This window comes from Mugil cephalus, chromosome 2 (assembly GCF_022458985.1).
Source record: "Mugil cephalus isolate CIBA_MC_2020 chromosome 2, CIBA_Mcephalus_1.1, whole genome shotgun sequence".
NCBI lineage: Eukaryota > Metazoa > Chordata > Actinopteri > Mugiliformes > Mugilidae > Mugil > Mugil cephalus.
In genome coordinates, this window is record NC_061771.1 from 3,627,443 (window position 1) to 3,649,979 (window position 22,537).

Genomic DNA, 22,537 nt, shown 5'->3' on the forward strand with positions numbered 1-22,537 from the left:
AAATACTTTGTACACTTAAATGTCCACTAAGCCTTCCATGCGTCAATAAACACCCAAATATCACGTCTCAATGATACAGTAACTGGATAAATCCATTTTTTTATATCTTACTACGTAATGACCCAGTGGCCTAATGGATAAGGCATCAGCCTCCGGAGCTGGGGATTGTGGGTTCGAGTCCCATCTGGGTCGCATTTAGCTTCCTTTTCTGGGTTCGGATTTCATAAAATTCATTGACGATCTGAGCAGGGTGCTTAAAGCTGCATCCAACAGCACATGTAGTACGAACGGTACGTACCCATCATTTCTATGTCATAATGTGTATAACACCGTTCATTAATCCTATTAACTAGTTTGAAAATTTATTTTTGATTTGAATCTCAATTATCAATGGAAACTAGGGTCATTTTGCCGAAAATTTAGCATCAAACCACATATTCCATAATTAAGGGCAGCCACACACAGGTAACTGTGTAAGTATAACACAAGTCAAAATGTCTAACTGAAAAAGTCTGCAACAGTATCTATAGGTGTTTATATGATTGAATATCCATTGATCTGCATATTTTGATAAATTTGTAAACATGTAAGACATCCGAGAAAGGGCGTTGTAATGTGTTGCACAATCCATAAAATTGCAAATAATAATAATAATAATAATAATAATAATAATAATAATAATAGTAGTACACTTAGACAGATTTTAATGATCCACGAGGGAAATTACTTTGTCACGTAACTTGTTGCACATAAAACACAACACATCCGGGCACAGATGAACTGCGGTCCTATAAACCAGATCTTCAAAGTACTTCTCATGACACACTCCCTGTGAGTCCCATCAAGCGCATACAGTCCATCGATGCGGCTGCCGAAGACCTCACGATCCCCTTGAGGACAGACGGGGACAGACGACCCGACCCGTTTATTTAGACCCCTTCACGCTCCTCCACCGCCAACTCCGGCTTGGCATCCCCAGGACCCCCAGCTCAGCGGACATGGACAGCGCTAGTGCTAGATAGCAGGAACACACCACACAACGGTCACTCCGCCGAACGCCACAGCTAAAGACCAGCAACACAGCCAAAGAAATAATAAAAAATAAAAAATAAAAATAATTTAAAAAAAAGTCACAAAAAGTCAAAAAAGTCACAAAAAGTCCAAAAAATTTTTTTGATTGGTTCGAGGCACAGGAAAAACAAGTCAGGCAGCGGGCAACCTTTCAGGTGTATTTTTCGGAAACACACACACACACAATTGAAACATAATACTGATAGTCATCACTAGTCCAGTCCGATAGATAGCAACACAAAGGCCTTGAAAATGAAAACGTGCCATCATGTTCGCTGATTATACTTTGCAGAGCTGTGAAGAAGTTCCTTCCTCAGCAGATAGGAGTGACTCAAGACTCATGATTAAATACAGCCAACAGTCAACTCAAGGCTTTAACTCAAGGTAGGCGGAAATTCTATCCTTCAAGAATGGGGATAGAGTTAAAACCAGAGACTTGCATTCATAGGCACACCATGGCTGGCACAGATTGCTCGCTCAACTCGCATCAAGCTGTCGATGCTAAAATGAAGCGACAACCTTCGCTGCCTTCCAGTGGTCACAATGGTGTATTGCAGCACACAATTCAGTCTGTCAATCCTTCCTAAATGATTATATTTTACAAACCTGTACAATTGAATACCATTCGCTTCTATGTAAACAACGCAGCAGTGTTTTGCAGTGTATTTCTAGGGTTTCACAATAAAAGGGGAAATATTGTGCTGCAGTCCTCCATTTTTACCACCGGAGGGCAGTGAACATGATGTAATATCGGATCACGTCATCAAATATTTGCTTAGTGGATTTGATATTTATCTCGTGTCAGTAAGATAATAATTTTGAATAAAGATAGCTAAGATTACAAATAACGCAGCATTCAATTTATACCTACTGTTGAATCAACCAGTAAACGTGTCGGCACATTGCAGGTGTCAAACTGTTAGAACGAAGAACTTCAGGATAGCATAATTAGAGAATATTTCATTTATTTTGAAAGTAATTTCCGGAAGCAGTACTGTCTTTAATGATGCTAATTTGACTATTTTTTTCTGTAGTTCCGTCTTTATGGCCGCCAGATGGCAGTAACGACACATGTTTCTTTAAACAACGTTAACAGCGTTAAAGTTTAACAGAAATTCAATGGCACTTTGTTCCTAGGTGAGTAATTTATGCTTTAAAAAAAAAAAAAAAAAAAAAGGTTTTAAGCCCCTACATGGCCAAACAAATAAACCACCTCTACAAAAGATTCTAAATATTTACCACTACTACTTATCACTACAAGGTGGGTTCCTTTTTTAATAAAAATCCTTCTTTGTTTCTACTTTGTACCACAGATAATATCCACATTTTCTGTGAGATATAGCAAGAAAATCTGCAAGTTTATTTAGAGCCTACTTATGAATGAGAGGAGTGTGATGTCAAAATGTTTATTTCTGTATTTGGGACGTCCCACCACCCCATGTCCTTCCTGAGCACTCCTATAAAACTCCCAGGACTCCGAGCCCTGCAGCAGACCTCAAAGTGTGTCCACGCTGAGCATCCAGGATGACTGGGATTACTCTGATCCTTCTGTTTCTAGTGTTTCCCCTTTACAACACAGAGGAGCATGGTGTTAATGGTAAGTGAATTTATTTTAATTAGCCTATAATAATTTGAAAGGACATTTGATGTTTTTCTAAACCTACAGCACCATTTTCATTTTTTTTTTTAATTGCTGCCTTTTTTTTTTTTACAACATTTACAAGAAACAGCGAAGTCTGTAGCCACGAATCCAGTCAATGAAGTAATCATGAGATCCCTGAAAATGATGCAAAAAATATAAACGGGTTGCAATTGTGATTTAATTTGTATTCATACAAGAAAATATTACATGCCAACATATAAGGTTACTTATGGTTCACAACATGTCTTAATTGTTATGTGTGGCTAATTTATAAAACTATATATGTATAATGTTACATATATTAGACACATATGAAACACATATCATACTCACAGCTGAAGGTTTATCAGTAACTTTTATCACAAGAACTTTTTTATATATATATGTTATATTTTTTATATAGAATTTTATATAAGAATAAGTTGTGCTAAAAGTTACTGATAAACCTTCATTTAAAGAACAATCAGCATTAATCTCGTCCTCATAATGCTAGAGCAAGTTCAAAGTTAAGTTATGTTCAGTGCTGAACTAAACAAACTCGTTTTCCTCTGTAAGAGGAGTAAATGTCAGAATGTGTCACTAACGTGCAGCCTTTCTTTCAACTGTAGAGCTGTACACCCTAATTGAAAAGGGTCCAAGCAGCTTTGCGGATCCAGCTCCGAGCAACCAGAGCAGGGTGCTGGTTAAGGAGCCCTCCCTGCCCATCAACGAGCTCCTGGAGAAAAGCAGCAAGACCAGCGAGTCCAAATTTAACCTCCACCCTCTTCCCTCTGCTGTGTGGCCCAAGCACAGCGACCTGGCCCCCATCCCTCGCCACCACAGCCCCAAGAGCAAAAAGGGCCCCAAGAGTGACCGTCTGGTGGAGCACAACAGTGAGAAAACCAGAGGAGAGGCTGCTGGTCTGCTTCCCAAAACGCAGCTGACAGCGGCTTCAGGTGCTGCCACAAACCGCTCGGTGCAGAAGACCAATCAGGACACCCAGGTCAACATCAGCCCACCTCAGCAGAGCGAGCCAGAGGGACACCCCAACTCCAGACCCAGAGCTCCACCCCACACACAAAGTCAGAATCAGCCGCAGCAAACGGCTGCTTCCCCGCGTAGAGATCCCCCCAACCGACGGCTGGACCCAGAGGAGAACCGGCCTGGGAAGTCCAGCCTCTATCAGTCTGGTATCAGCACATCCGCCCGGAACAACAGCCGCCCGTCGGTCATCTTCAACCGCCACTCCTCCAGCCTGCTTTACCACTTTGACCTCTTGAGGCGAGGTATGGAAGGATCTGTTGTTCCCTGACCTTTAAATCTGACCTGCTTTGTTATCACGGCTGTCGTCTTCTGACGGTATCTTTGAACATGACTCCCTCTCTGGGATTATATATTTCACATGATTCAAGTAATGGGAGCCAGCTGGGGAAGTCTTTGATGCTTCACATCACAGAATTTATAGACAGTAATATTTGGAGTTTAATGACCTTCAAAATATTATATTCCACAATAACAGTGACTGATAACTACATAATATATCATTTTTGCATTTGTTATATGATAAAAAAACAAGTTGCATCTGGATTTATTTCACGTAAAATTTGATTTATGTAATACTTAGTACAAAGTCACACTTATATATCAGGTTAGACTTGTGCAAATACCAGTAACCTCATGCACAATGCCACAGACACACACAGCTATAATGAGAGCGTCGGTTTCTTGGTTTGGCGACTAATTAACATCCCTTGCCACTAATTCTAACCTCAAATGTGGCTGTCAGTGTGTCCGTGTGCAGTTCACTATGAACTAAATGCGAAAGCAAGTGAGGGTGTTAGATAGTGATCCCATGACACATCCACCTCCTCCAGTCTGCTGCTGGGCAACGTGACGCCTGGGTTTCATAATGACAACCCTCCTAATGAGGCCTGAATGACAGCCACTCTCTTCTCCTCTCATCCCTTTACTCGTTTATTATTATGATTGTTTCTTTTTGTCGTCTTCTCTGCAGAGTCCGATTTTACGCATGACGCCTTCTGCATGAGTGAGTGCAGGAAGGAGAAGGAGGAGAGAGAGTATTACTGCTACAGTGAGTTTGGTATGTACCCAGTGTGAGACAAAGACTGACTTTGTCAGATGCGGGGAAGGTTTAAGAAGCTCTGAGCAGTCATGGAAGATTGTTTTCAATCGGTTTGATGGTACTGATGCCTACATACTTGCTGTATGTAACTAGTCATTAACAAATCAATGACTATCTGCTCCTTCAAAGCATTATTTTTACAAACTAATAGCTATTGCATGAAACGTGGGTCTAACTAGCTTGGCTCTTTCCAAAGGTACATGCACCACATGTGCCATTTTTAGACTTGACCTCAAACTAAACAGACCAGACATAACAGTAAGCTTTTTTAAAGGTGCTGCTTTAGACAGAGTCAGGCTAATTGTTTGTTTCTGCAAAGCTAAGCTAATCACTGCTTCAGAATGATCGGCCACCTCAAACCATCAATTTATAAAATCCCCTATATAATCTAAGCTGGGTATTAACATCCTTTGTTTCTGTCCGTCTGACCTAGCTGTCAACGGGGTTGTCCATGACATTGACGTGGTGCGTAAAGGAATACGGCTCATCACGCTGATGGTCAGCAGCGACGGCTTCTACAAGATGAGCCGTCTGTACGTGACCCCAGACAGCTTCTTCTTCAAAGTGCGCCTCCTGGTCCTGGACACCTACAAGTGCAGCAAGCCCTGCCCAGATATCAAACTCGGTGAGCCTTCAAAGACAAAAGAGCTGCCCTCAAACTGTCCCAGAAACCCTGTTTGGTGTTGTGAAAGATTAAAAATGTCTGACTTCCATTGAGCTGTTGTAGTTGGCTTTTTTAATGTTGGTTAAAACGTGTATGAACTGCGTTGTGATTCATCTTTGCAGTGTCTTTTAGCTGTTTATCATTGATGACCAGGAGATCACTTTTAAGATTAAAGTTATAAATTAAGGGATTCGTAGAGTTTGGTAACTGATATTCTACGTAAGTGCAATCCTCAAGACACATAAATTCAGAACTGCATGACAAGTTCACACCAAAGTATCCCTTTGTGGGATGTGGGAATTCCAGTTTCCTGAGATCAGCAAAAGCGCTAACAACTGTTTGTTTAGAGCAAACACGACATTTCATTGACTTTGCACTTTTTTTCCCTGTTGCCTCAACTTTCCCTCTGTTTGTTCCCAAGGGACCAGATACATTGTCATGGGTCAGATCTACCACCGGAGACGCCATCTTCCCACCGACCTCCTGAACCTGCTGGGTGGCAGACTGAAACCTGGGGACGGCCTCCTACGCAGCAGCAACTACGTCAAGAGGTACAACAAGCGGAGACACCAGAAAGCTCTGGAGGCCACACGCTCCAGGTGTAGGTGAACCAGAGACGTCACTATCGCCCCCTACTGCAGGGGAAGAGACAATGCAGCTGAACTGATCTTAGCTAACCCCTCAGTATTGTGTGCGGCAAAAGAAAAAGGCACGGATTTACTTTCACATGGACTGCTATGGTGTATTATAATACTGTCTAATCTTTTTTTTTTTTTTTTACTTTTTACCAATTAGTTCCCAAAGTACTGACTTGTGGTCTCTTTGACAGAAAACGCCAGCAGCTTCAGTTAAATGGATTTTTCGCTGTAACGTCTGGGACATCTAACTTCCCAGACGAGCGTCCCTTAGGGCCACTGTTATTTCTCAAAATAGCTTCTCCACTCTAACTCCTCATTCATTCATGACTGGTTCATGAGAAATTAACCGGCTCAACTTTTAAAGGGAAATTTGGCTCATCTGAAATTCATTTTGTCACTAAATTAACTTAGATGATCAGAATATTTATTTTTCTTTCCTTTTTTGTGCATTTGAAACAAGACAGTGTTTATTTTCTTCATTTAAAAAAAAAACAGTCATTATGTTAATTTAATTAAAACCATGATGCAATTGTACAAATTCGAAATGTTTAAGTTGTACTCATTGCTTAAATTAGTCACAGATGCTTCTAAGATCATGTGAAAGCAAACTTTTGTATTGCACTAAACAGAATTGTGTTGTAACAGTCCATTGCATAATGTTAGAGTGGCTGATATTTGTGAGCAGGAAATGCAATATTAAGGCAGGGAATTAAGGGCCTACAAAATAGCAGCAATATCCCAGTGGAGGATGAAGAATAGAAAGAAGGAGATGACGGAGGAGGGACGTATCAGGAGGGTATTTTTCTAACTTTAATTATGTGTCTATGATGACATGTCGGCCTGAGTAGTTCAGGACATCAGAAGGGGCCTTGCCGAATGAGGAGGAGGAGTTGTGGTTTTGTTGGAACAAAGCCATAAATTTAATCACAGAAATCTGATCCCCAACACACCTGGACATATGAGTGAAAAGAAGCGGCTCCGTCACAGCTCGCCCTTTTTTTTTTCTTGCTGACACACAAAACACTTACTCCTCTGGGATGCTCAGAAGCTATACTGAAGTATGTAGGCAGAATCAAAGACAAAGGGAGGAGGTGGACGAAGAATAAGGATGGTTATGTAAAATGATAGAGGCAGGGAACTGAAGAAATAGAGGGGGTGTTGGGTCTTTCTTCCTAAAGGGATTGCTTATTATTTAATCGAAAATCCCTGGCTTGATTGTAGCACGACCCTGAGCTCATGCTTCTTATGAAAGGGGAAAGGTTTGCACTGAACGCTTCCATTGCTTTACTAAACATGAACTCAATAAAAAAAGTGTATTTGTTTTGTACTCAATGGCACTTTGAGGAATTTCTTTATCCTTTAAACAACCATCCAATCACACTCACTGATCCTTGTTATCATTCCCACTGGCTGCATGAGAAAGAGCCACTAAAGTGAGACGCCCTAATTAGAGTTGAACGACCACGGTCTCGACCTGGCCTCCAGGAAGAGACACTGACTTGGGAACTTGGATGTTGAAGCAGTCAGGGCTGAGCCTCTTTTCTCCCCCTCTGCACGTCTGTCAACTCAAGTCAGTTCCCAGGCTCGATGAAGCCTCTATCTGGGATCAGTGCTGGAGGGAACAGATGCACACGGGCAGGAAACAGGAGCCTGCTCCACATTTGTGGCTACTATCGCAGTGGGGGGACATTCCTCATCACAGAGGATGTAAAGGAGGAGGAGGGAGAGAAAGAGGGGGGAAGGTGGGAATATCTCTGAGTTGCTTCCTGTGTGATAGCTCCCAAAACGACTTGGCGGGCTTGTGGTCATCTGTGGTGCTCTCAGCGTCGGTGCAAGTCTCTGGAACCGTTTAGTGGTTTCGAGGGGGGAGGGGGTTAAAGAGAGGGTGGTGAGGGACATGGGTGTGAGGGTGAAAGTGGAAGATCAAGGATGGAGGTGGATGAATATGTCTTCTTGGTAATTTGATCATAGGAATAGTTGTGTTTGAATTGGGGTCATGACCCTGTCCCTCACCTTTTCATTTAACCTACAGATAACAGGCAGTTGGGCACCCCTGATTCTACTGATCTGGTCTCAACTTGGTATTAGTAGGTAATTAGTACATGGTATACACTATGTGCTACTATGATGATGAGGCAAGCTTAAAAAAAAAACACTATGTAGGCCATATCAGGGTAGAAAGTGCATTATATGCAAGTGTTATTTATTCATACATGTTGTTAAGTATTTGGTATGTATTGTAGTCTCTATCATGTAATTTCTTAATCACTGCGGGCAACTGGCTGAACTGGAGGTTTTGGGAAGTTAAAAAGATTTTGGCGAGTACCCCTCTTATTCTGTTCTGTTGTACTTGTAACCACATCCAGTATCAGGAGAACAGGGGAACCTGTAGATCACGGCAGCCAAGTCACAAGTTTAGCCACTGGTTGAAAAGGTTTACACGCCAGATGATAGGATGGTAGTTGTGGCGTGCCCCAAGGTTCTGCTCTGGATCCACTTCTGCATGTATTATGCGCGGTTTCTTTTTGACAGAAGATAATAGTATTTTTAATGGTAGGTACCCCCCTGCAAGCCAGGTCACCAAGCCAGTGTGGCTAATTTCTGCCTGAGACATGATTAGCTGCAGTTTCATTTCATCCAGTTATAGGTCTTCAGATTCAAAGATCTGCAGGATCGCACTGCAGATCTAAATCTCTAAGGCATTGTGAAGGGAAGCTTCCCACTTTAGGCTTTTTAAAGCTGAAATCAGCTTAAAACTAGTCTAATTATTTCAGTTTTATCTTTGGTGCAATATCTCAATAAACTGCCCTCCAAGGTGTACTTAGTAAAGAGAGACAATGACAGAAAGCACGATTTAAAAACTGGTGTCAAAAACATTTCTTTATTATCTAGGATGAAATGTCCTATCAAGTACAAAAGAGAATCTCTTCAGAGTTGCCACAGTCTGTTAAAAACATAGAGTACTTTTTATCTGCTGTTAACGTTTCTTCAACATTACTCAAAAAACTGAGAATTTTTCATTGATATGAATAAATAATACAAGAAATGCAATGTCAATATAGAAGTTATGCGGAATTGGTTGGTTTCTTACAAAAAAGAAAAACTCTCATCCCCCCCTGTTCAAAACCGTTATGCTCACAATATGCAGCACTTTTAATATAAAGGGCAACTTCACTTAAATGTAGAGTTCACTTCAATTAAAGAGAAAAAATAGTTAAAATATACAGGCGGGCTTAGTTGCTGGTTCAAATAGTGAAAAATAAAAGTTTCTACTCATCTAAAAAAAATTTCAACTCTACATATTTGGACAGCAATAATATACAAGAGATTATAAACAGAGGATAAAGAACATCATCATCCTCATCATCAGGTTACAGTGACGAACATTTGCGTGAAAGACAAAGAAGAAGACAGACGCTCCATTATCTCTCAACTCAAGTTAAACGCACAAAAAAGTATAAAGTCTGCGATTGAAACTGAAATGTTTCCCCAATTTCTAACAGTGTTTTAACCTTTTAACTTAAAGACGACTTGAGTCTTATAACTGCTCCCTTCCTACAAAACTGATAATCACGAATTACAAAAATGTTCCCAGATATGATAAAAATGCAGCTATAAAATTTTTTATACAAACCCCACGGTACAAAGACTCCCCAGTCCCCACTCAAAGTTTACTCCCAGACATGCTGCCGCAGACCGCAACATAACTGAGTTGATGCTGAGTGGAAAAGTCCATTATCCAATTACTTAACCAGGCTTTGAGGGCGAGTTGAGAGACATATGTGAGCCAACCTGTCAGCTTCAATGAAATATGCTAGAAGAAGTGGCTGACAGATAAGGGCTGAGATGCAGAGTCCCAGACACAGAGCTCTGATCAGACAGTGAACATGGAGAGAGGTACAGTACTTGTAGGTTCACCTTCCCTGAAAAGTTAACACACTCTTTTCAACACATCTGGTCCTCTACCTCCTTCAAATATTCAAACAGTTTAACAGAGCACAGAGACATTTTTTCACTTACATTTCGGAACATTAAAAAGGACAAAGAGAGGCAGGATGTGGTGGGTGTGGTGGCCTGTCCTGGGTGTTTCCCCTCTGGATATTAACATGAAAGAATCATGACCCTCAGACAAAGTGAAGAACTCTTGAATTAATTAATGGACTGCCGTGGATAGGCCTGACTGAAAACAGAATCTCAGATATTTTATCCAAGAAGCTACCTTGGATCATCTCAGCATTAGGCTACTTTTATAGGGAATGAACAATGACATGTACCACTGACAGATTTCGTAATGAATGTGGCTCAAACTTTGTGCAGGGCTGCATACCTGAGGGTAGCGTCAAAATAATGTGGTCAAAATAACTAGGACCAGTTATTTCTGTTTTTTGTTTTTTTTTCCTGGTGACGGACAAGGAGCGACATATGCTCCTTCAGCATAAACAAAACGCTCACAGGTAAGAAGCTGTTTAATATGAGAAGAGTACACTGCCAGGTACTGTTTTTTATTATCTTTAAAAAAAAAAAAAAAAAACAAGCTGAAACAATGTAAACTGGACTAGTTGCAGCTTGCCGTTTTGGATATACCGTTACCTGGATGACTGAGAACCTTCACAGTACTGCACATGATCGTGAAGCCTGCACATTGTGATGATGCGAATGTACAGCTACAGCTACGTCCATCTGGAGACGGGACTAACCTTGAATGGGATGTATGTGTTGTGAAAATGTGGCGTAACGAAATTAAAGACGCTCTGAGGGGGAAGAACGAGAAGCTAACACTTGGCTATGGCACACAAAAATATCGATCAGCTACAGAACGTTTAGCGTCCGCTGCATTGAGACTACGGCGCGGTGAGCATCCAACAAGACTACGCATCATCTTCATCTGCCATCTTGCTTCACCGGCTGCAGTTTTCTTCTCGTGGAGGGGCTACATGGGTAGGAATGGCCGGTTGGGATACAAGAATCTGCAGCTGCCCTGCTCCTGGTCTGAAGGTGGGACTTCTGTCTCATGACCCTTAGCACTGCAATGAACTTGTTGAAGGGTGGGGCACTTTGACACCAGTGGCGTGGCCCGCTCTCCTTCAGAGAGGGCTCGGGGCCAGATGGAGCCCGACCTGGACCACAGGTGTCAATCATTCAGAGGAAACCTCAAGTCTTTCTGACCTGGTTTTTAGGAAGCAGCTAAGAGGCTGCTGACTGTAGCTTGTTGTTATGTGACCTACAGAAGGAGGCAAAAAGAGGAGGAAGAAAACAGTTGGAAAACATCGTCTTGTTTTCTTTTTTTTTCTTTTTTTATTAAAAGCTTTACAATATGACAAAAATATGACTAGGAGGAAATACAAAAAAAAAACATACAATACAAAAACATGTATTGGATGCCAGTGGGTCAGACACTTTGACGCAGACCAAGCAGCCATGTTGGTGAAATGATACTGAAATGTGCAGTTTGATGTCGGCCCAACTATGTTTATATACAAGGACTTTCTATTAAACTGGAGACGGCCGACAGCCAAGCTCACCATATTTAGAATAGGAAAGCTAAACTAGATTTTTCTCCAATCTATCTTTACAACCTCTACCATTATTTCCTTTAGAACATAAAAATAGTCCTTCACAAAAGATAATATGAACATAAAATAGCAATATACATGGTTACAGCCAGTAAAAAGAAACTAACCAACGTCGCATGCTTCCTTTAAAAGTTCCCAGCTAAGAAATGAGGTAAAACTGTTCTGCTGCAGCAAGTTATGACCTATACAATAAACAGATCTATCAAATTAAAAGATACGTTATGTGTGTGAAGCTTAAGTCAGATTTAGTTTTCCTTTAAAAACTGAATAGCAAAACTTTACAATCTGCTGCACGTCCAACTTAAACATGGAAACAAAATGTCATCTGTTGCAAGTGTACGAAAATACATTTTCCCTTGAATGCATTGTGCTACCAACATGGCTGCCATTAGTAGACCGTAGGATTTTTTTTTTCCTTTCTTTTGCTTTTAAAATAAAAAAATTATCACACCTAATGTGTGGCTTAATATATGCATTTCTTACAAAGTTTTTTAATGCTGTTTTGGACGAGTAAAAACAGCAACATCCAGGATAGCAAATTATGTTTTGTTTGTTTTAAGAGTGACCCCGGCACCCAGGAGTTTGACATCACAATCTGCAAAAGAGAGAGAGAGAGAGAGCGAGAATGGATGGGGTCAATACATGCAGGTGAAGTAGATCACCATCACACAAAGCTGGATGCAAACCACAAGACTTACTGAACTAATTAAAGCTGTAGTGTGGGACCTTTAAATATAAATGAGCCTCTGTCACATTGAAGCGGCGAGTTCGCACAAAGTTGATTAAGCTCATCAGTGTCAGAGTAAATCTGTCTGTACTTAAGATGCTGGCGTTTTAAATCTGTTGCGTGTGGCGACATTCCCACAGTGACACATTCTGAAACGATGCACTTTCCACAAATGTCACAGCTGAAGAGTGGAACAACCATAGCGGAAAATGTTGTTGAAAGAAGACAAAGGACTGAGGGCAGATGTACACATCATATATTGCTCTTGGACAGGTGGGTTGTGGTGGAAACATGTCAAGTCAGCAGTGATTGTTTGGTTATTCTTGCTGCCACACATGGAAGAGAAAAGTTCCACATAACAGTTTTAAATGTGGCAGCTAAAAAAAAAAGCTTTAGAATGAGACAAGGCTGGGATCTCACTGTCCTCCCAAACTAATCAAGTTAAAAGGACAAGTATATTTTCAGTATTAGTACAGGTATTACAAGTGCATAGACCTAATTCAACGTTTGCAAATATCTTGTAGTGTGCATCCACCCAGATCAATCACAACATGAAGCGAGGGAAGCGCAGTGAGTTGGCTGCATCAAAGCACAAGCATATGGTGGAGAACAGTCTGTAACTCAAAGCTTGAAGCAAAACGTGTCTGAGGCTTCAGGTTTAGGTCACCTTCTCACACTACGAGTTAAAACGTGTCCAGATATATCAGTTTAGCTTTTTATCTGACGTATCTCACCAAAGAACAACAGGAAACATTACACATTGAAAGCTGAAGCAGAATGATAATGGTAGAAAATCAGCTGATGGAAAACGTTATGAGGGAAATACGCTGCCTGGCCAAAAAAAGGTCCACGCTCTAATATTTGGTTGGACCACATTTAGCTTTGATTACAGCAGCATTTTCTGTGACCTTGTTTCAATAAGCTTCTGCATTGTCACAAGATTTATTTCCACCCAGTGTTGCATTGATTTTTCACCAAGATCTTGTATTGATGATGGGAGAGTCTGACCACTGATCAAAGTCTTCTCCAGCACATCCCAAAGATTCTCAATGGGTTCAGGTCTGGACTCTGTGGGGGTCAATCCATGAGTGAAAATGATGTCTCATGCTCCCTGAACCGCTCCTTCACTATATGAGCCTCATGAATCCTGACATTGTCATCTTGGAATATGTCTGAGCCATCGGGGAAGAAAAAATCCACTGATTGAAAAACCTGGTCACTCAGTATATTCAGGTAGTAGCTGATTCTGATTCATTCTTTGGACATAATGTTGCTGAATCTAGACCTGAGCAACTGCAGTAGTTCCAGATCATATCACTGCCCCCACAGGCTGGTACAGTAGACACTAGGCATGGTGAGGGCATCACTTCATCTGCCTCTCTTCTTACCCTAATGCCACATCATTCTGGTTCAGGGTCAGTCTGGACTCATAATCCATTGCTCCAGACGCCAATCTTTATGCTCCCTAGCAAATTACTGATTAGTGGTTTTCTTAAGCTTCTGATCAGTCCTAATCCCTTAGCATTGTACATGTGGAAATGCTCTTACATTCACTATTAAACATAGCCGTGAATTCTACTGTTGTTTTTCTTCTATTTGATTTCACCAAACGTTTAAGTGATCGCTGACCACAATCAATCAGGAACTTTTTCCGACCACATTTCTTCCTCAAAGACGTTTTCAAAGAAGTTTTCAATAATACGTTGGACAGTTCTTAACCCAGTCTTAGTAATTTCTGCTTCAAATGTTTTCTCTGCTTGATGCATGCCAATGATTTGACCCTTCTCAAACAGACTAACATCTTTTCCACAACCATGGGATGTGGCTTTCCACATGGTTGTTTAAGAAATGAGAAGCTACTCGTTGCATCAGCTGGTGTTAATAACTTGTTGCCAGCTGAAAGATAATCACCATGCAAAAAATGATCCAAGGAGGCTCCTACCTATTTACTTTTGGACATTTTTTTGGCAGGAAGTGTATAAAGTTCCCATACAGACAAAACAGGGGTGTGACTGAAAACTGAAATCGTGCACAGAAAAAAAATTACAATAACAATGTCAGACCCTTAGTCACAAAACTGAAGGAGTCAGTTAAGTAGTATTACTTAGTATTTTTCTGAGGAATGAAATTTCTTTGCCCTAACTAGAGGACGTCTGTCTACCAAAGGTCCAGGCCAGGGCAGGTTTCACAGCTCCACAGACGCAGCTGCTAGTGACTGGTATAATTCTTAAGGATACTTCATTCACACTCTCTAACTGGGGATTAAAATATCTCCCTTTCTCGTTTTTCTTATCCTCATCAGCTGCCTATCATCATAACCGCCATCTTACCTGCTGGCTTTGAAGCCTTTGAGCTTCTGGACAAAGAAGTTTTCCAGAACCTCGGCACACTGGTAGAAGGGCGAGTCGCTGGGGTTGTAGTAGCGGCAGTTGTCAAAGATTTTGGTCATGTCTGCTACAAACTCTGTCAGCTTGATGTACTCACGCTTCTGTAACCTCTCCTCCATGGTGGAAAGGTCTGAGAAAGGAAGACGTAAAGATACAGATGTATTGAGGGCTGGGAAAATGCACCAAATTTAACTGTAAGTTCTTGCCAGAGAAGAACATCACACATGCGGAAGCAGCAGATAAATATCTGGGTTTTCTAATCGACCTTCCTCCACAATCAGCATGCCTGCTTCAAAGTAATTGCAGTGTATGTGGTATGCGCTTGACAGACATATAAATATGCTTCCTGAGAGCACAGTGCATCACTTTATATGCAACACCAAAAATCCAAACCCTGTGCCAGGATTAACCTCGATCTACTCAGCCTTCCAGATCAGTTACTGAGATGTGACCATTTGTCATTCCTGAGGAGAGTGTCATTATCTGAGGAAAAAATTCACACAAATTAATGGAGGCTCTGAAAAACTAAGGCTTTCATTTGTAGGCATCGTGTGAAAGGGGCTTTCAGTGTTACTAACCTAGTTAAATTAGGGTAAAAGCTGATTAAAAAAAAGATTGAGTTAGCTGGAAAACAAACTGGCACCCACGGCGCTTCATATAATGTGCCGCTGCCAGTGGTTTGCTCTGCACGGCATCCCTAGAGCTGCGTTTTTAAACAAACATATCCGACTCTTAACCCCTTTAACTCCCACCCAGCTGGCCAGGGGCTAACAAGCCTCACGGTATCAAAGACCTCCTTCTTCTCTGTGATCAGATTTCATCTTAAAGCCCTCCAAAAACTACCAAGGGCTGCAGCTACACCAGCCAAATGCTCTTTTTCATTTTTTTTTTTTTGAAAACCAACAAGGTCTTTTTCTTGTGATGGAAGGAAGAGGGGAGGACTAGAGTTTTCCAGGACCAGGCCAACAGGACCTAAGTGTGGGGCTGGTGCCTTTCCACAGGGAGCCCAGCAGACCCGGACCAGCTCATTAACGGTTTGTTTGTATGGAAGTTCAAAAAGGCCCTGTTGACGCAAGTCCCCATTTACATGGCCGGTTTGATCTGAGTTGGAGGGCTTCCTCCCTGTTGGCCTCCAGGCGGCTGTGTTTTAATGTTTAAGATATAGAGCATGGGTGTTACTTCCAAAGCCTAAAGCAATTATGGAATGAAAACAGACACAAACTCTTGAAAAGGGACAGCTCCCAATACCAGTCTGAGTAACTCAGCAGACAGCTGACTTGATTAACACAATCTTTGATTGACATTGTTCTGTATAACAATAAGTAGGTTGTAAATAATATCAGTAAACCATAAAATATACGTGACAGTTTGCACGCATCTCATCTCCTACTAAACACCATCTATATATTAATCTGCAAATCACAACTTCTAATGAACCAATGAACAGTTTGCAAAAATGTGCTTTGAAACTGCATAATGTGACTGAAACAGATGCTGGGGTCAGAGCCTTTCTGACCACTTTGCTTACAATTCTGAACGGTGTAGTTTTCAACGACACATTTTGCAGTTTAATGTTTGAATGGCTTAAAGGTATTAGCTCCAAAACATGCTTGCTGTGAAGAAAAAGCACCGTAAACGAGATAAACATACATCACACACAAAAATAGGTAGGCGCTTTAATCAACCCCAAAAATCGAGGGTCTCAAAGCCCGTTATAGTAAATGAGCTAAACCATGCAACAATCTGTAAAGTACTTTAGATCTGAATTATACTGATTACAAGATTTTTATGATTGGTAGCATTTTATTTCAAAGGGTTCAAAGTGGGAACAGTGGAAAAAAAGTGTTTGGAAAAAGGGGAGGGGAGGTCAAAAGGTGAAAAAGGTTACGCTCGATACGCACAAATGTATAGACACTAAATGGACCATGGAACCTGAGCACCATTCAGTTAGAACCCTTTTTGCAATATTCACTACGTCACATTTTCTCCACTCACCCATTGGTTCCTTGATAACCCTGTAGTAGTCCGGGGCATCATTCGTATCCACTGGCTCCAGGAACGGCCACGCCATTTTATGAGACTGGGAGGGACAAGTTAAAGACAAGACAGTTGAGAAAGCTGAAACCAGTAAAGAAAAACAAATAGCACCATGAAAACGACACTGAAAGCAGGTGGGAAAACACAGATGTTCCTTCTCTTTTTCTCCCACATACACAGACCACTGGACAGAGGAGAAGAAAGAAAAGAAAAGAAAAGAAAAGAAAAGAAAAGAAAAGAAAAGAAAAGAAAGGGAAGCTAGAGAAAAAACGCTGAGGCCAGGCATCTGTCCAAGTAGGGGAACCCAACCCATCAGATAAGATGGACACAGAGTACTTTTGTTTGGTGCTCTTACACTGCAGTGGGGCTACAAGGAGCTGTGTTTGTGTTCTGCCTATTGCTGATAATACAACTATTACTCTAGTGCTACTGCTGTATGTGTTTGTTTATAGAGATGTGCTGTGTGGAAAGTAAATCTTCCAAAATATACTTTGTGGTTTGGAGAACTGATTTTCACCTTCCTTATTGTCATTCATGAGAGGAAGCGTTAGCAGGTAGGGGAGGGGCCCACTCACCAAAACTGAGTGTCTATTTGGCATTGTTTAGTACCAGTCAACTACAGTTTATTCGCAGCAGTAATACACAATTCATTGGAACAAAGTGCGTCTCTGCAGCGACCGTATACACAATTCCTGTTCACCTGTAAGGAACGCAGGATTCTTCGCAGGCCTTCGTAGTCCTTGTCAGTGAGCGGCGTGAGGACCGTCATGGCATCTTCTGTCGACTGACACTGCGGACACACATACTCGTCTATGTGGTTGGCCTCGCTCTGCAGGATCCCCACACAGCGACCGTGGTACCAGTTTTGACATCGATCACAGCCAATGTAAAACCTGGCAAGGTAAGAAAGATTTTTACGTGTGATTCAGGGTCCCCTTGTAGTAGGAAGCACAAACAGGGTAAAGGCCAACATCGTGACGTGTGAGTTGCATTCACAAGAAAGCAAAACAGCCCCTTACTGGGATTCATCATATGGTGTCTGACAGATGCAGTATAGCTCCTCTGTACTGCTCTCCTGGCCCCGTTTACACTCCACACAGATGTAGTCGTCCATTTTCTTGGCCTCCTTCTCTGTGATGCCCACACACTCTCCATGATACCAGTTGGTACACAGGTCGCAGCCAATATAGAACCTTTGGAGAACCAGACCACAGCATGTCAGAATAAATATTACATTTGTCATGGTTTTTAACCTAGTATATGAATGTCCGTAATATAAGTTAATATAAGTTTGACAAGATTAATGTATCATCATACTTGGTCTCGTCGTAGGGCGTCTTGCAGATGCAGTAGAGCTTGGTGTCCTTCTTGCTCTCCTTTGTACTTGTTGTCGAGATCATCTTCTTCTTCTTGGACTTGGCTGTCGTTGCCATCTCCCTCTCCTCCTCCCGTTTCCTCTTGTGTGACGAGGCGACGGTCGTGGTGAGGTGGTGTTGGGAGGTGATGCCGTGTGAGTGTGCCAGTGCCTGCTGTTGCTGGCTAAGAGCGGCGGCAGCGGCAGCCTGGGCTGCCTGCTGGGCCGCAGCCTGAGCTCTCTCCTTCTCCCTCCGCATCCGCAACAGGTCCCTCTTCAGCTCCTCCTGAGGACGGACAAGAGTTAAAGAAAGTCACACTCTGCTATTTGTGTTTAATGCTGCTTAAAAGGGGTCTTTTATACTGTATGCATTCTTTTATTATATATCTGTATATATCCCTCTTTTTTTATATATATACCTGGGCCTCTAGCTGAAGCTCCTTGTCAAGAAGTGCCCGCTTCTTCAGAATCTCCATCTTGAGGCTCTCTTTGTGCCGGTAAAGGAGCGAGGAGAGCTTGCTAGCATTGGCCAACCTCCTCTTAGCCTCCACCACCTCTTCCTTCTTTTTCCTTTTGGCAGCTTGCCTCTCATCTTTGTCTATCCGGTCTAGGATGTACTTCATCACCTGGTTGCATACAATCATTCTGAAGACGCAGAAGACAGGATGGTGAGTTACATTCTCTTAACCTTTGAAAAGTTACAGCAAATCATAAATTCGGATAAAATCCAAAATGGGAAAATGGCTCGAATTGAGGATGGACAGACCCGTAAATGTGGTTGGAAAATGTACAGTCATAGTCTCACCTTTGAGACAGCTCAGAAAATAGCCCCACTGAATCTAATGAGGGCACATGTGGAAAAAGTGCTGTGTCTCATTCACAGTATTTTAAAGACATTAAATACACATAATACTCCTGCTGAGAGAGAGGACGTAGATAAAAGGACTGGGAGGGAAAGGATTATCACATATCTGAAGGTAGGATTCAGAAAGTCAGTACAGCTGAAGTCACAGAGGAAGAAATGTATCCCTCTGACACACCAGTGGGCCGGAGAGCGAGTACTAATCCAAACAATGCTTCTATGTTTCATAAAGTACAGACTGCAAGGGCAGTGGCTACTTCAAAACATTAAAATTTTGCTTTTCACACGCAAGATATGTCTGTCCGTGTCAATGGACAATGAGAGTATTCTTCTTAATACATGGTGACTGTCTGGTTCCTACCTTGCATCCAGCCTCTATCTGGCTAATAAATGTTTCCTTTCTGAACCGTGAACTATTGAATGAAAATGAAATACGAAAAGAAAAACTACAAACCTACAACCTAAAACTAGATAAAGTTGAAACACGGCAGCCCGATTACTTCCTTAAAGAGCTGCAGTTGTGACATCATCCCTTGTTTTGTGAGTGAGCCACATTTTTTGCAGATGTCAAGGGGACCATTTTGTTTATTTGTATAAAACTCAGTAGCAAGGGAATAGAACTGACCGCTGGAAGACTGGGATAGAGGTATGGTGAGAGATGAACAGATAGAGAGAGACTGGGAAGATCAATAAAAGAAATAACAAAATCAGTTAAAATGTGGAGGAAGTAGGTTTCTACACTGTCAGGTGATATCAATCCAAACATTGTTTAAAAATCAGATCTCAGTCTATGACAATAAATCCCTATAATCTATTGCCCATGTTCACTTGTGTTCGCCAACATTCACAACTAAGATCGAAAGCTGTTCAGTGCACTTTTGTGTGAACAGCACACAAACACGTCCATGGCTGCGGAGGTCAAAGATCGGCCAGCGTAAAAAAACGGAAGCACACGCTGCAAATGCAGTGTGAAAGTGGAGGAGATGGACACAATGTGAAACACAAAAACGATGCAAGCTGATGTCTGCGTTACTGCCAGCAGATTCATGTTTTGTAGGAAAAGAGGGAGACAAGGATGACATGAAGAAATGGAAAGAAAAAGGATGAAAAATAAGCAGAGACAGAAAACAGACAGGGCTGCTTTACTGATGTCACGGTAGTCTGGGTTTGGTATTTCAGGTCTATGTGAATGGGTACAGTGTTGACACACCGTCTGTGGACATAAACACATGGTTGTCAGGGTCAATTATAGGTCAGAGTATAATCTATCTGGAGCACAAAAGAAGGAAGAAGCAAAGACCTTTTCAATTACGCTAATAGATTTGAATTTGTTTTTAACAGTTGCAGCATTCCTAACTTAGCGTATATAGTATTGTCAAAAAAAAAAAGGAAAAGCAGGCATGTCTTTTACCTGCAGCTGTCATTAATGAAATAACAACTGAATACAGATGCTTAATTATTATTATTTTTTTTTGAAAAGGCAGAATTAGGCCTACATTTGAGAACTGTATATAATGATGAACTGAGGTCTAATCTGAGGATTTTCTGTACTTTGAAGTTGCTACATTGGAGGAGATCACTGAAGGAGTTGATTGTTTTACTTGTACAACTCATGTCATTTATAAATGGATTTGTCTTTGTCTCTGTGCTTGTAGGGTCACAGTAAGGACATGCAGCTGTTGGTGGTCAAACACCCAAGGGATCCCATACTGTGTGCAGTACCTCCCAACATAGTGTTAGACAATAGCCAAATGGACAGGGGAAAGGACAGTTCACAAACCGCCCAAGTGAAGATGTTACAGTTGTTAGTGTTGCACAGCCAAACCTAGAGCAGCGATGTGTCAGAGCTGGGGAAGGGAACCCATGATTATTCTGAGCAGGGGAAAAAGAATTACTCTCACTTGTTTGTGTTTTTTTTAACATCACGACTGTCTTGGGTGGCAGTGAACCTACAAAATAACTTGGAGAAACTTATTTTGGTGGAACATTTGTGCTTGGGGAGCTGAAAACTCTCATTAATGGCTACTTCCCCGCAAAAGAAGAGCCAAACACTAGAGAATACGCCACAACAGCAGTGGTATATTCTTCAGTTTCAATTCTTAATGACAAGCGGTTCTACAGAGGTGAAGCGTGCTTATGCTTGAGCTCCGGAGGAGTTCATTGGACTCATGAAAACAATTGAGACTTTGCTAGCTGTATTTGGCTCGAGAAAAAAGTTACTGTAATAAACCCAAGCCACAGAGCTTTGTGTAAGAAAGGATCCGCTCAAGTCAGTGTCACTGGCAAAGCTGCAGCCAGAGTAAAACAGCCGACTGATGGAAAGCTAATGTAAAATATTCTTTGTGCCTACAACCATTAACCAACAAAACAACCAAATGTGACTTACTACAAATCCCAGGGTTTCCTGTTCAGTGCTCCGCTACACTCTCATACTGAATATGAAATATTTTTTTTAACATTTTTGAATAGTTTTGGAACATGCTATTACTCTCTCCTCCTGCTGCCATTTGTAACGCAAAAAGCAATATTTCTGTCATTACGGTAATGGCAGGCTGATTAAAAACACATAGTCGTATTGTATGTGGTGCAGACATTTCATATGCCTATTGTTTTAATAGGTGGGATAGTATCATAACTAGGGGTTTAAGATGGCCCCCAACAAACAAATGAACAAACAACAAATAAAAAAACAAAACAAAATAAAACATCAGGGTCTCACAAAATATTGTGGGAAAAACTGAATCCAAATCTTTGCTATAATGTTGCTACAGTTTTAGCATGCATGCTATAGTAACGGTTTCCCAAAGAGAATGGGATTTTGTAAAATGGTAGAGTGGATAAAATACGAGCAACGTGAAGTTTTATTCCAACTATTTACATCCAGAGAGTCAAACTATAGGTTCATCAATTTCTGTCCGAATGCTGGTTCAGAAACATCTGACCAGTGAGATGAGTCCTGACCATCAGCATTTAAATAAAAACTTCTTTCTGTCCCTTGGCTACAAAAAAAGAGAAATATTACCTCTACATCTCCATAGACAGTGACATAATCTAGACACAAACCTTTGATTTTCTTCTCTCTCTGCAGGCGTCATGGTCTTCTTCTGCTTCAGGTGCTCAATCACAGCATTTTGTTTCATCACCACCTGAAACGTGCAGCACAGGAACATATTGCATGTTTGACTACAGAACAGATATTTGCAGTTTTAGAGGAAATGTTTTGCAGAAAAATACGTCATTCACAAAAAATATTTAAACCAAATGGTGGCAAAAGCACTCATTCATCCTTCCGTGACATATTGTATAGAATGTCAAACACACAGACACAGATAAAACACGTAAGACCAGTAGAATGAGACATGGGGTGAGTTGTAAAAACAAAGCTGGACTCAAAGGACGGATGGAGAATTGTGAGTATTTGTGTACTGACGGCTATGAGACAGGGAGTTCTGAACTAAAA

The 22,537-nt window shown here is 41.4% G+C and overlaps 2 protein-coding genes and 1 non-coding gene across 9 annotated transcripts in view; 2 read left to right on the forward strand and 1 right to left on the reverse strand.

The window, feature by feature from the left end:
* The first annotated feature begins 119 nt into the window (after positions 1–119).
* Positions 120–192, forward strand: trnar-ccg. The gene has a single exon. It is a non-coding gene; the product is annotated as a tRNA-Arg (tRNA).
* A 669-nt stretch (positions 193–861) lies between these two features.
* On the forward strand, positions 862–7,464 carry LOC125004272 (UPF0450 protein C17orf58 homolog). Its single transcript, XM_047578768.1, has 5 exons — positions 862–2,668; positions 3,322–3,978; positions 4,707–4,793; positions 5,269–5,460; positions 5,921–7,464. The coding sequence occupies exons 1-5, from the start codon at positions 2,596–2,598 to the stop codon at positions 6,106–6,108; spliced, it is 1,197 nt and encodes a 398-aa protein (XP_047434724.1). The 5' UTR covers positions 862–2,595; the 3' UTR covers positions 6,109–7,464.
* A 1,535-nt stretch (positions 7,465–8,999) lies between these two features.
* Positions 9,000–22,537, reverse strand: part of LOC125003514 (nucleosome-remodeling factor subunit BPTF-like) — a 41,234-nt gene continuing 27,696 nt past the window's right edge. For 6 of the 7 annotated variants that reach the window (XM_047577496.1, XM_047577495.1, XM_047577491.1 and 3 more), the window contains 8 exons: positions 22,141–22,223; positions 18,635–18,860; positions 18,179–18,501; positions 17,881–18,054; positions 17,562–17,754; positions 16,820–16,904; positions 14,768–14,954; positions 9,000–11,358 (listed from right to left, as the gene is read on the reverse strand). In XM_047577496.1, the coding sequence (XP_047433452.1) occupies positions 11,322–11,358; positions 14,768–14,954; positions 16,820–16,904; positions 17,562–17,754; positions 17,881–18,054; positions 18,179–18,501; positions 18,635–18,860; positions 22,141–22,223 (1,308 nt within the window). In that variant the 3' untranslated portion in view covers positions 9,000–11,321. Of the gene's footprint in view, positions 11,359–11,409; positions 12,306–14,767; positions 14,955–16,819; positions 16,905–17,561; positions 17,755–17,880; positions 18,055–18,178; positions 18,502–18,634; positions 18,861–22,140; positions 22,224–22,537 lie in introns of those variants that run through there. The other variant, XM_047577494.1, reaches the window with a different exon arrangement.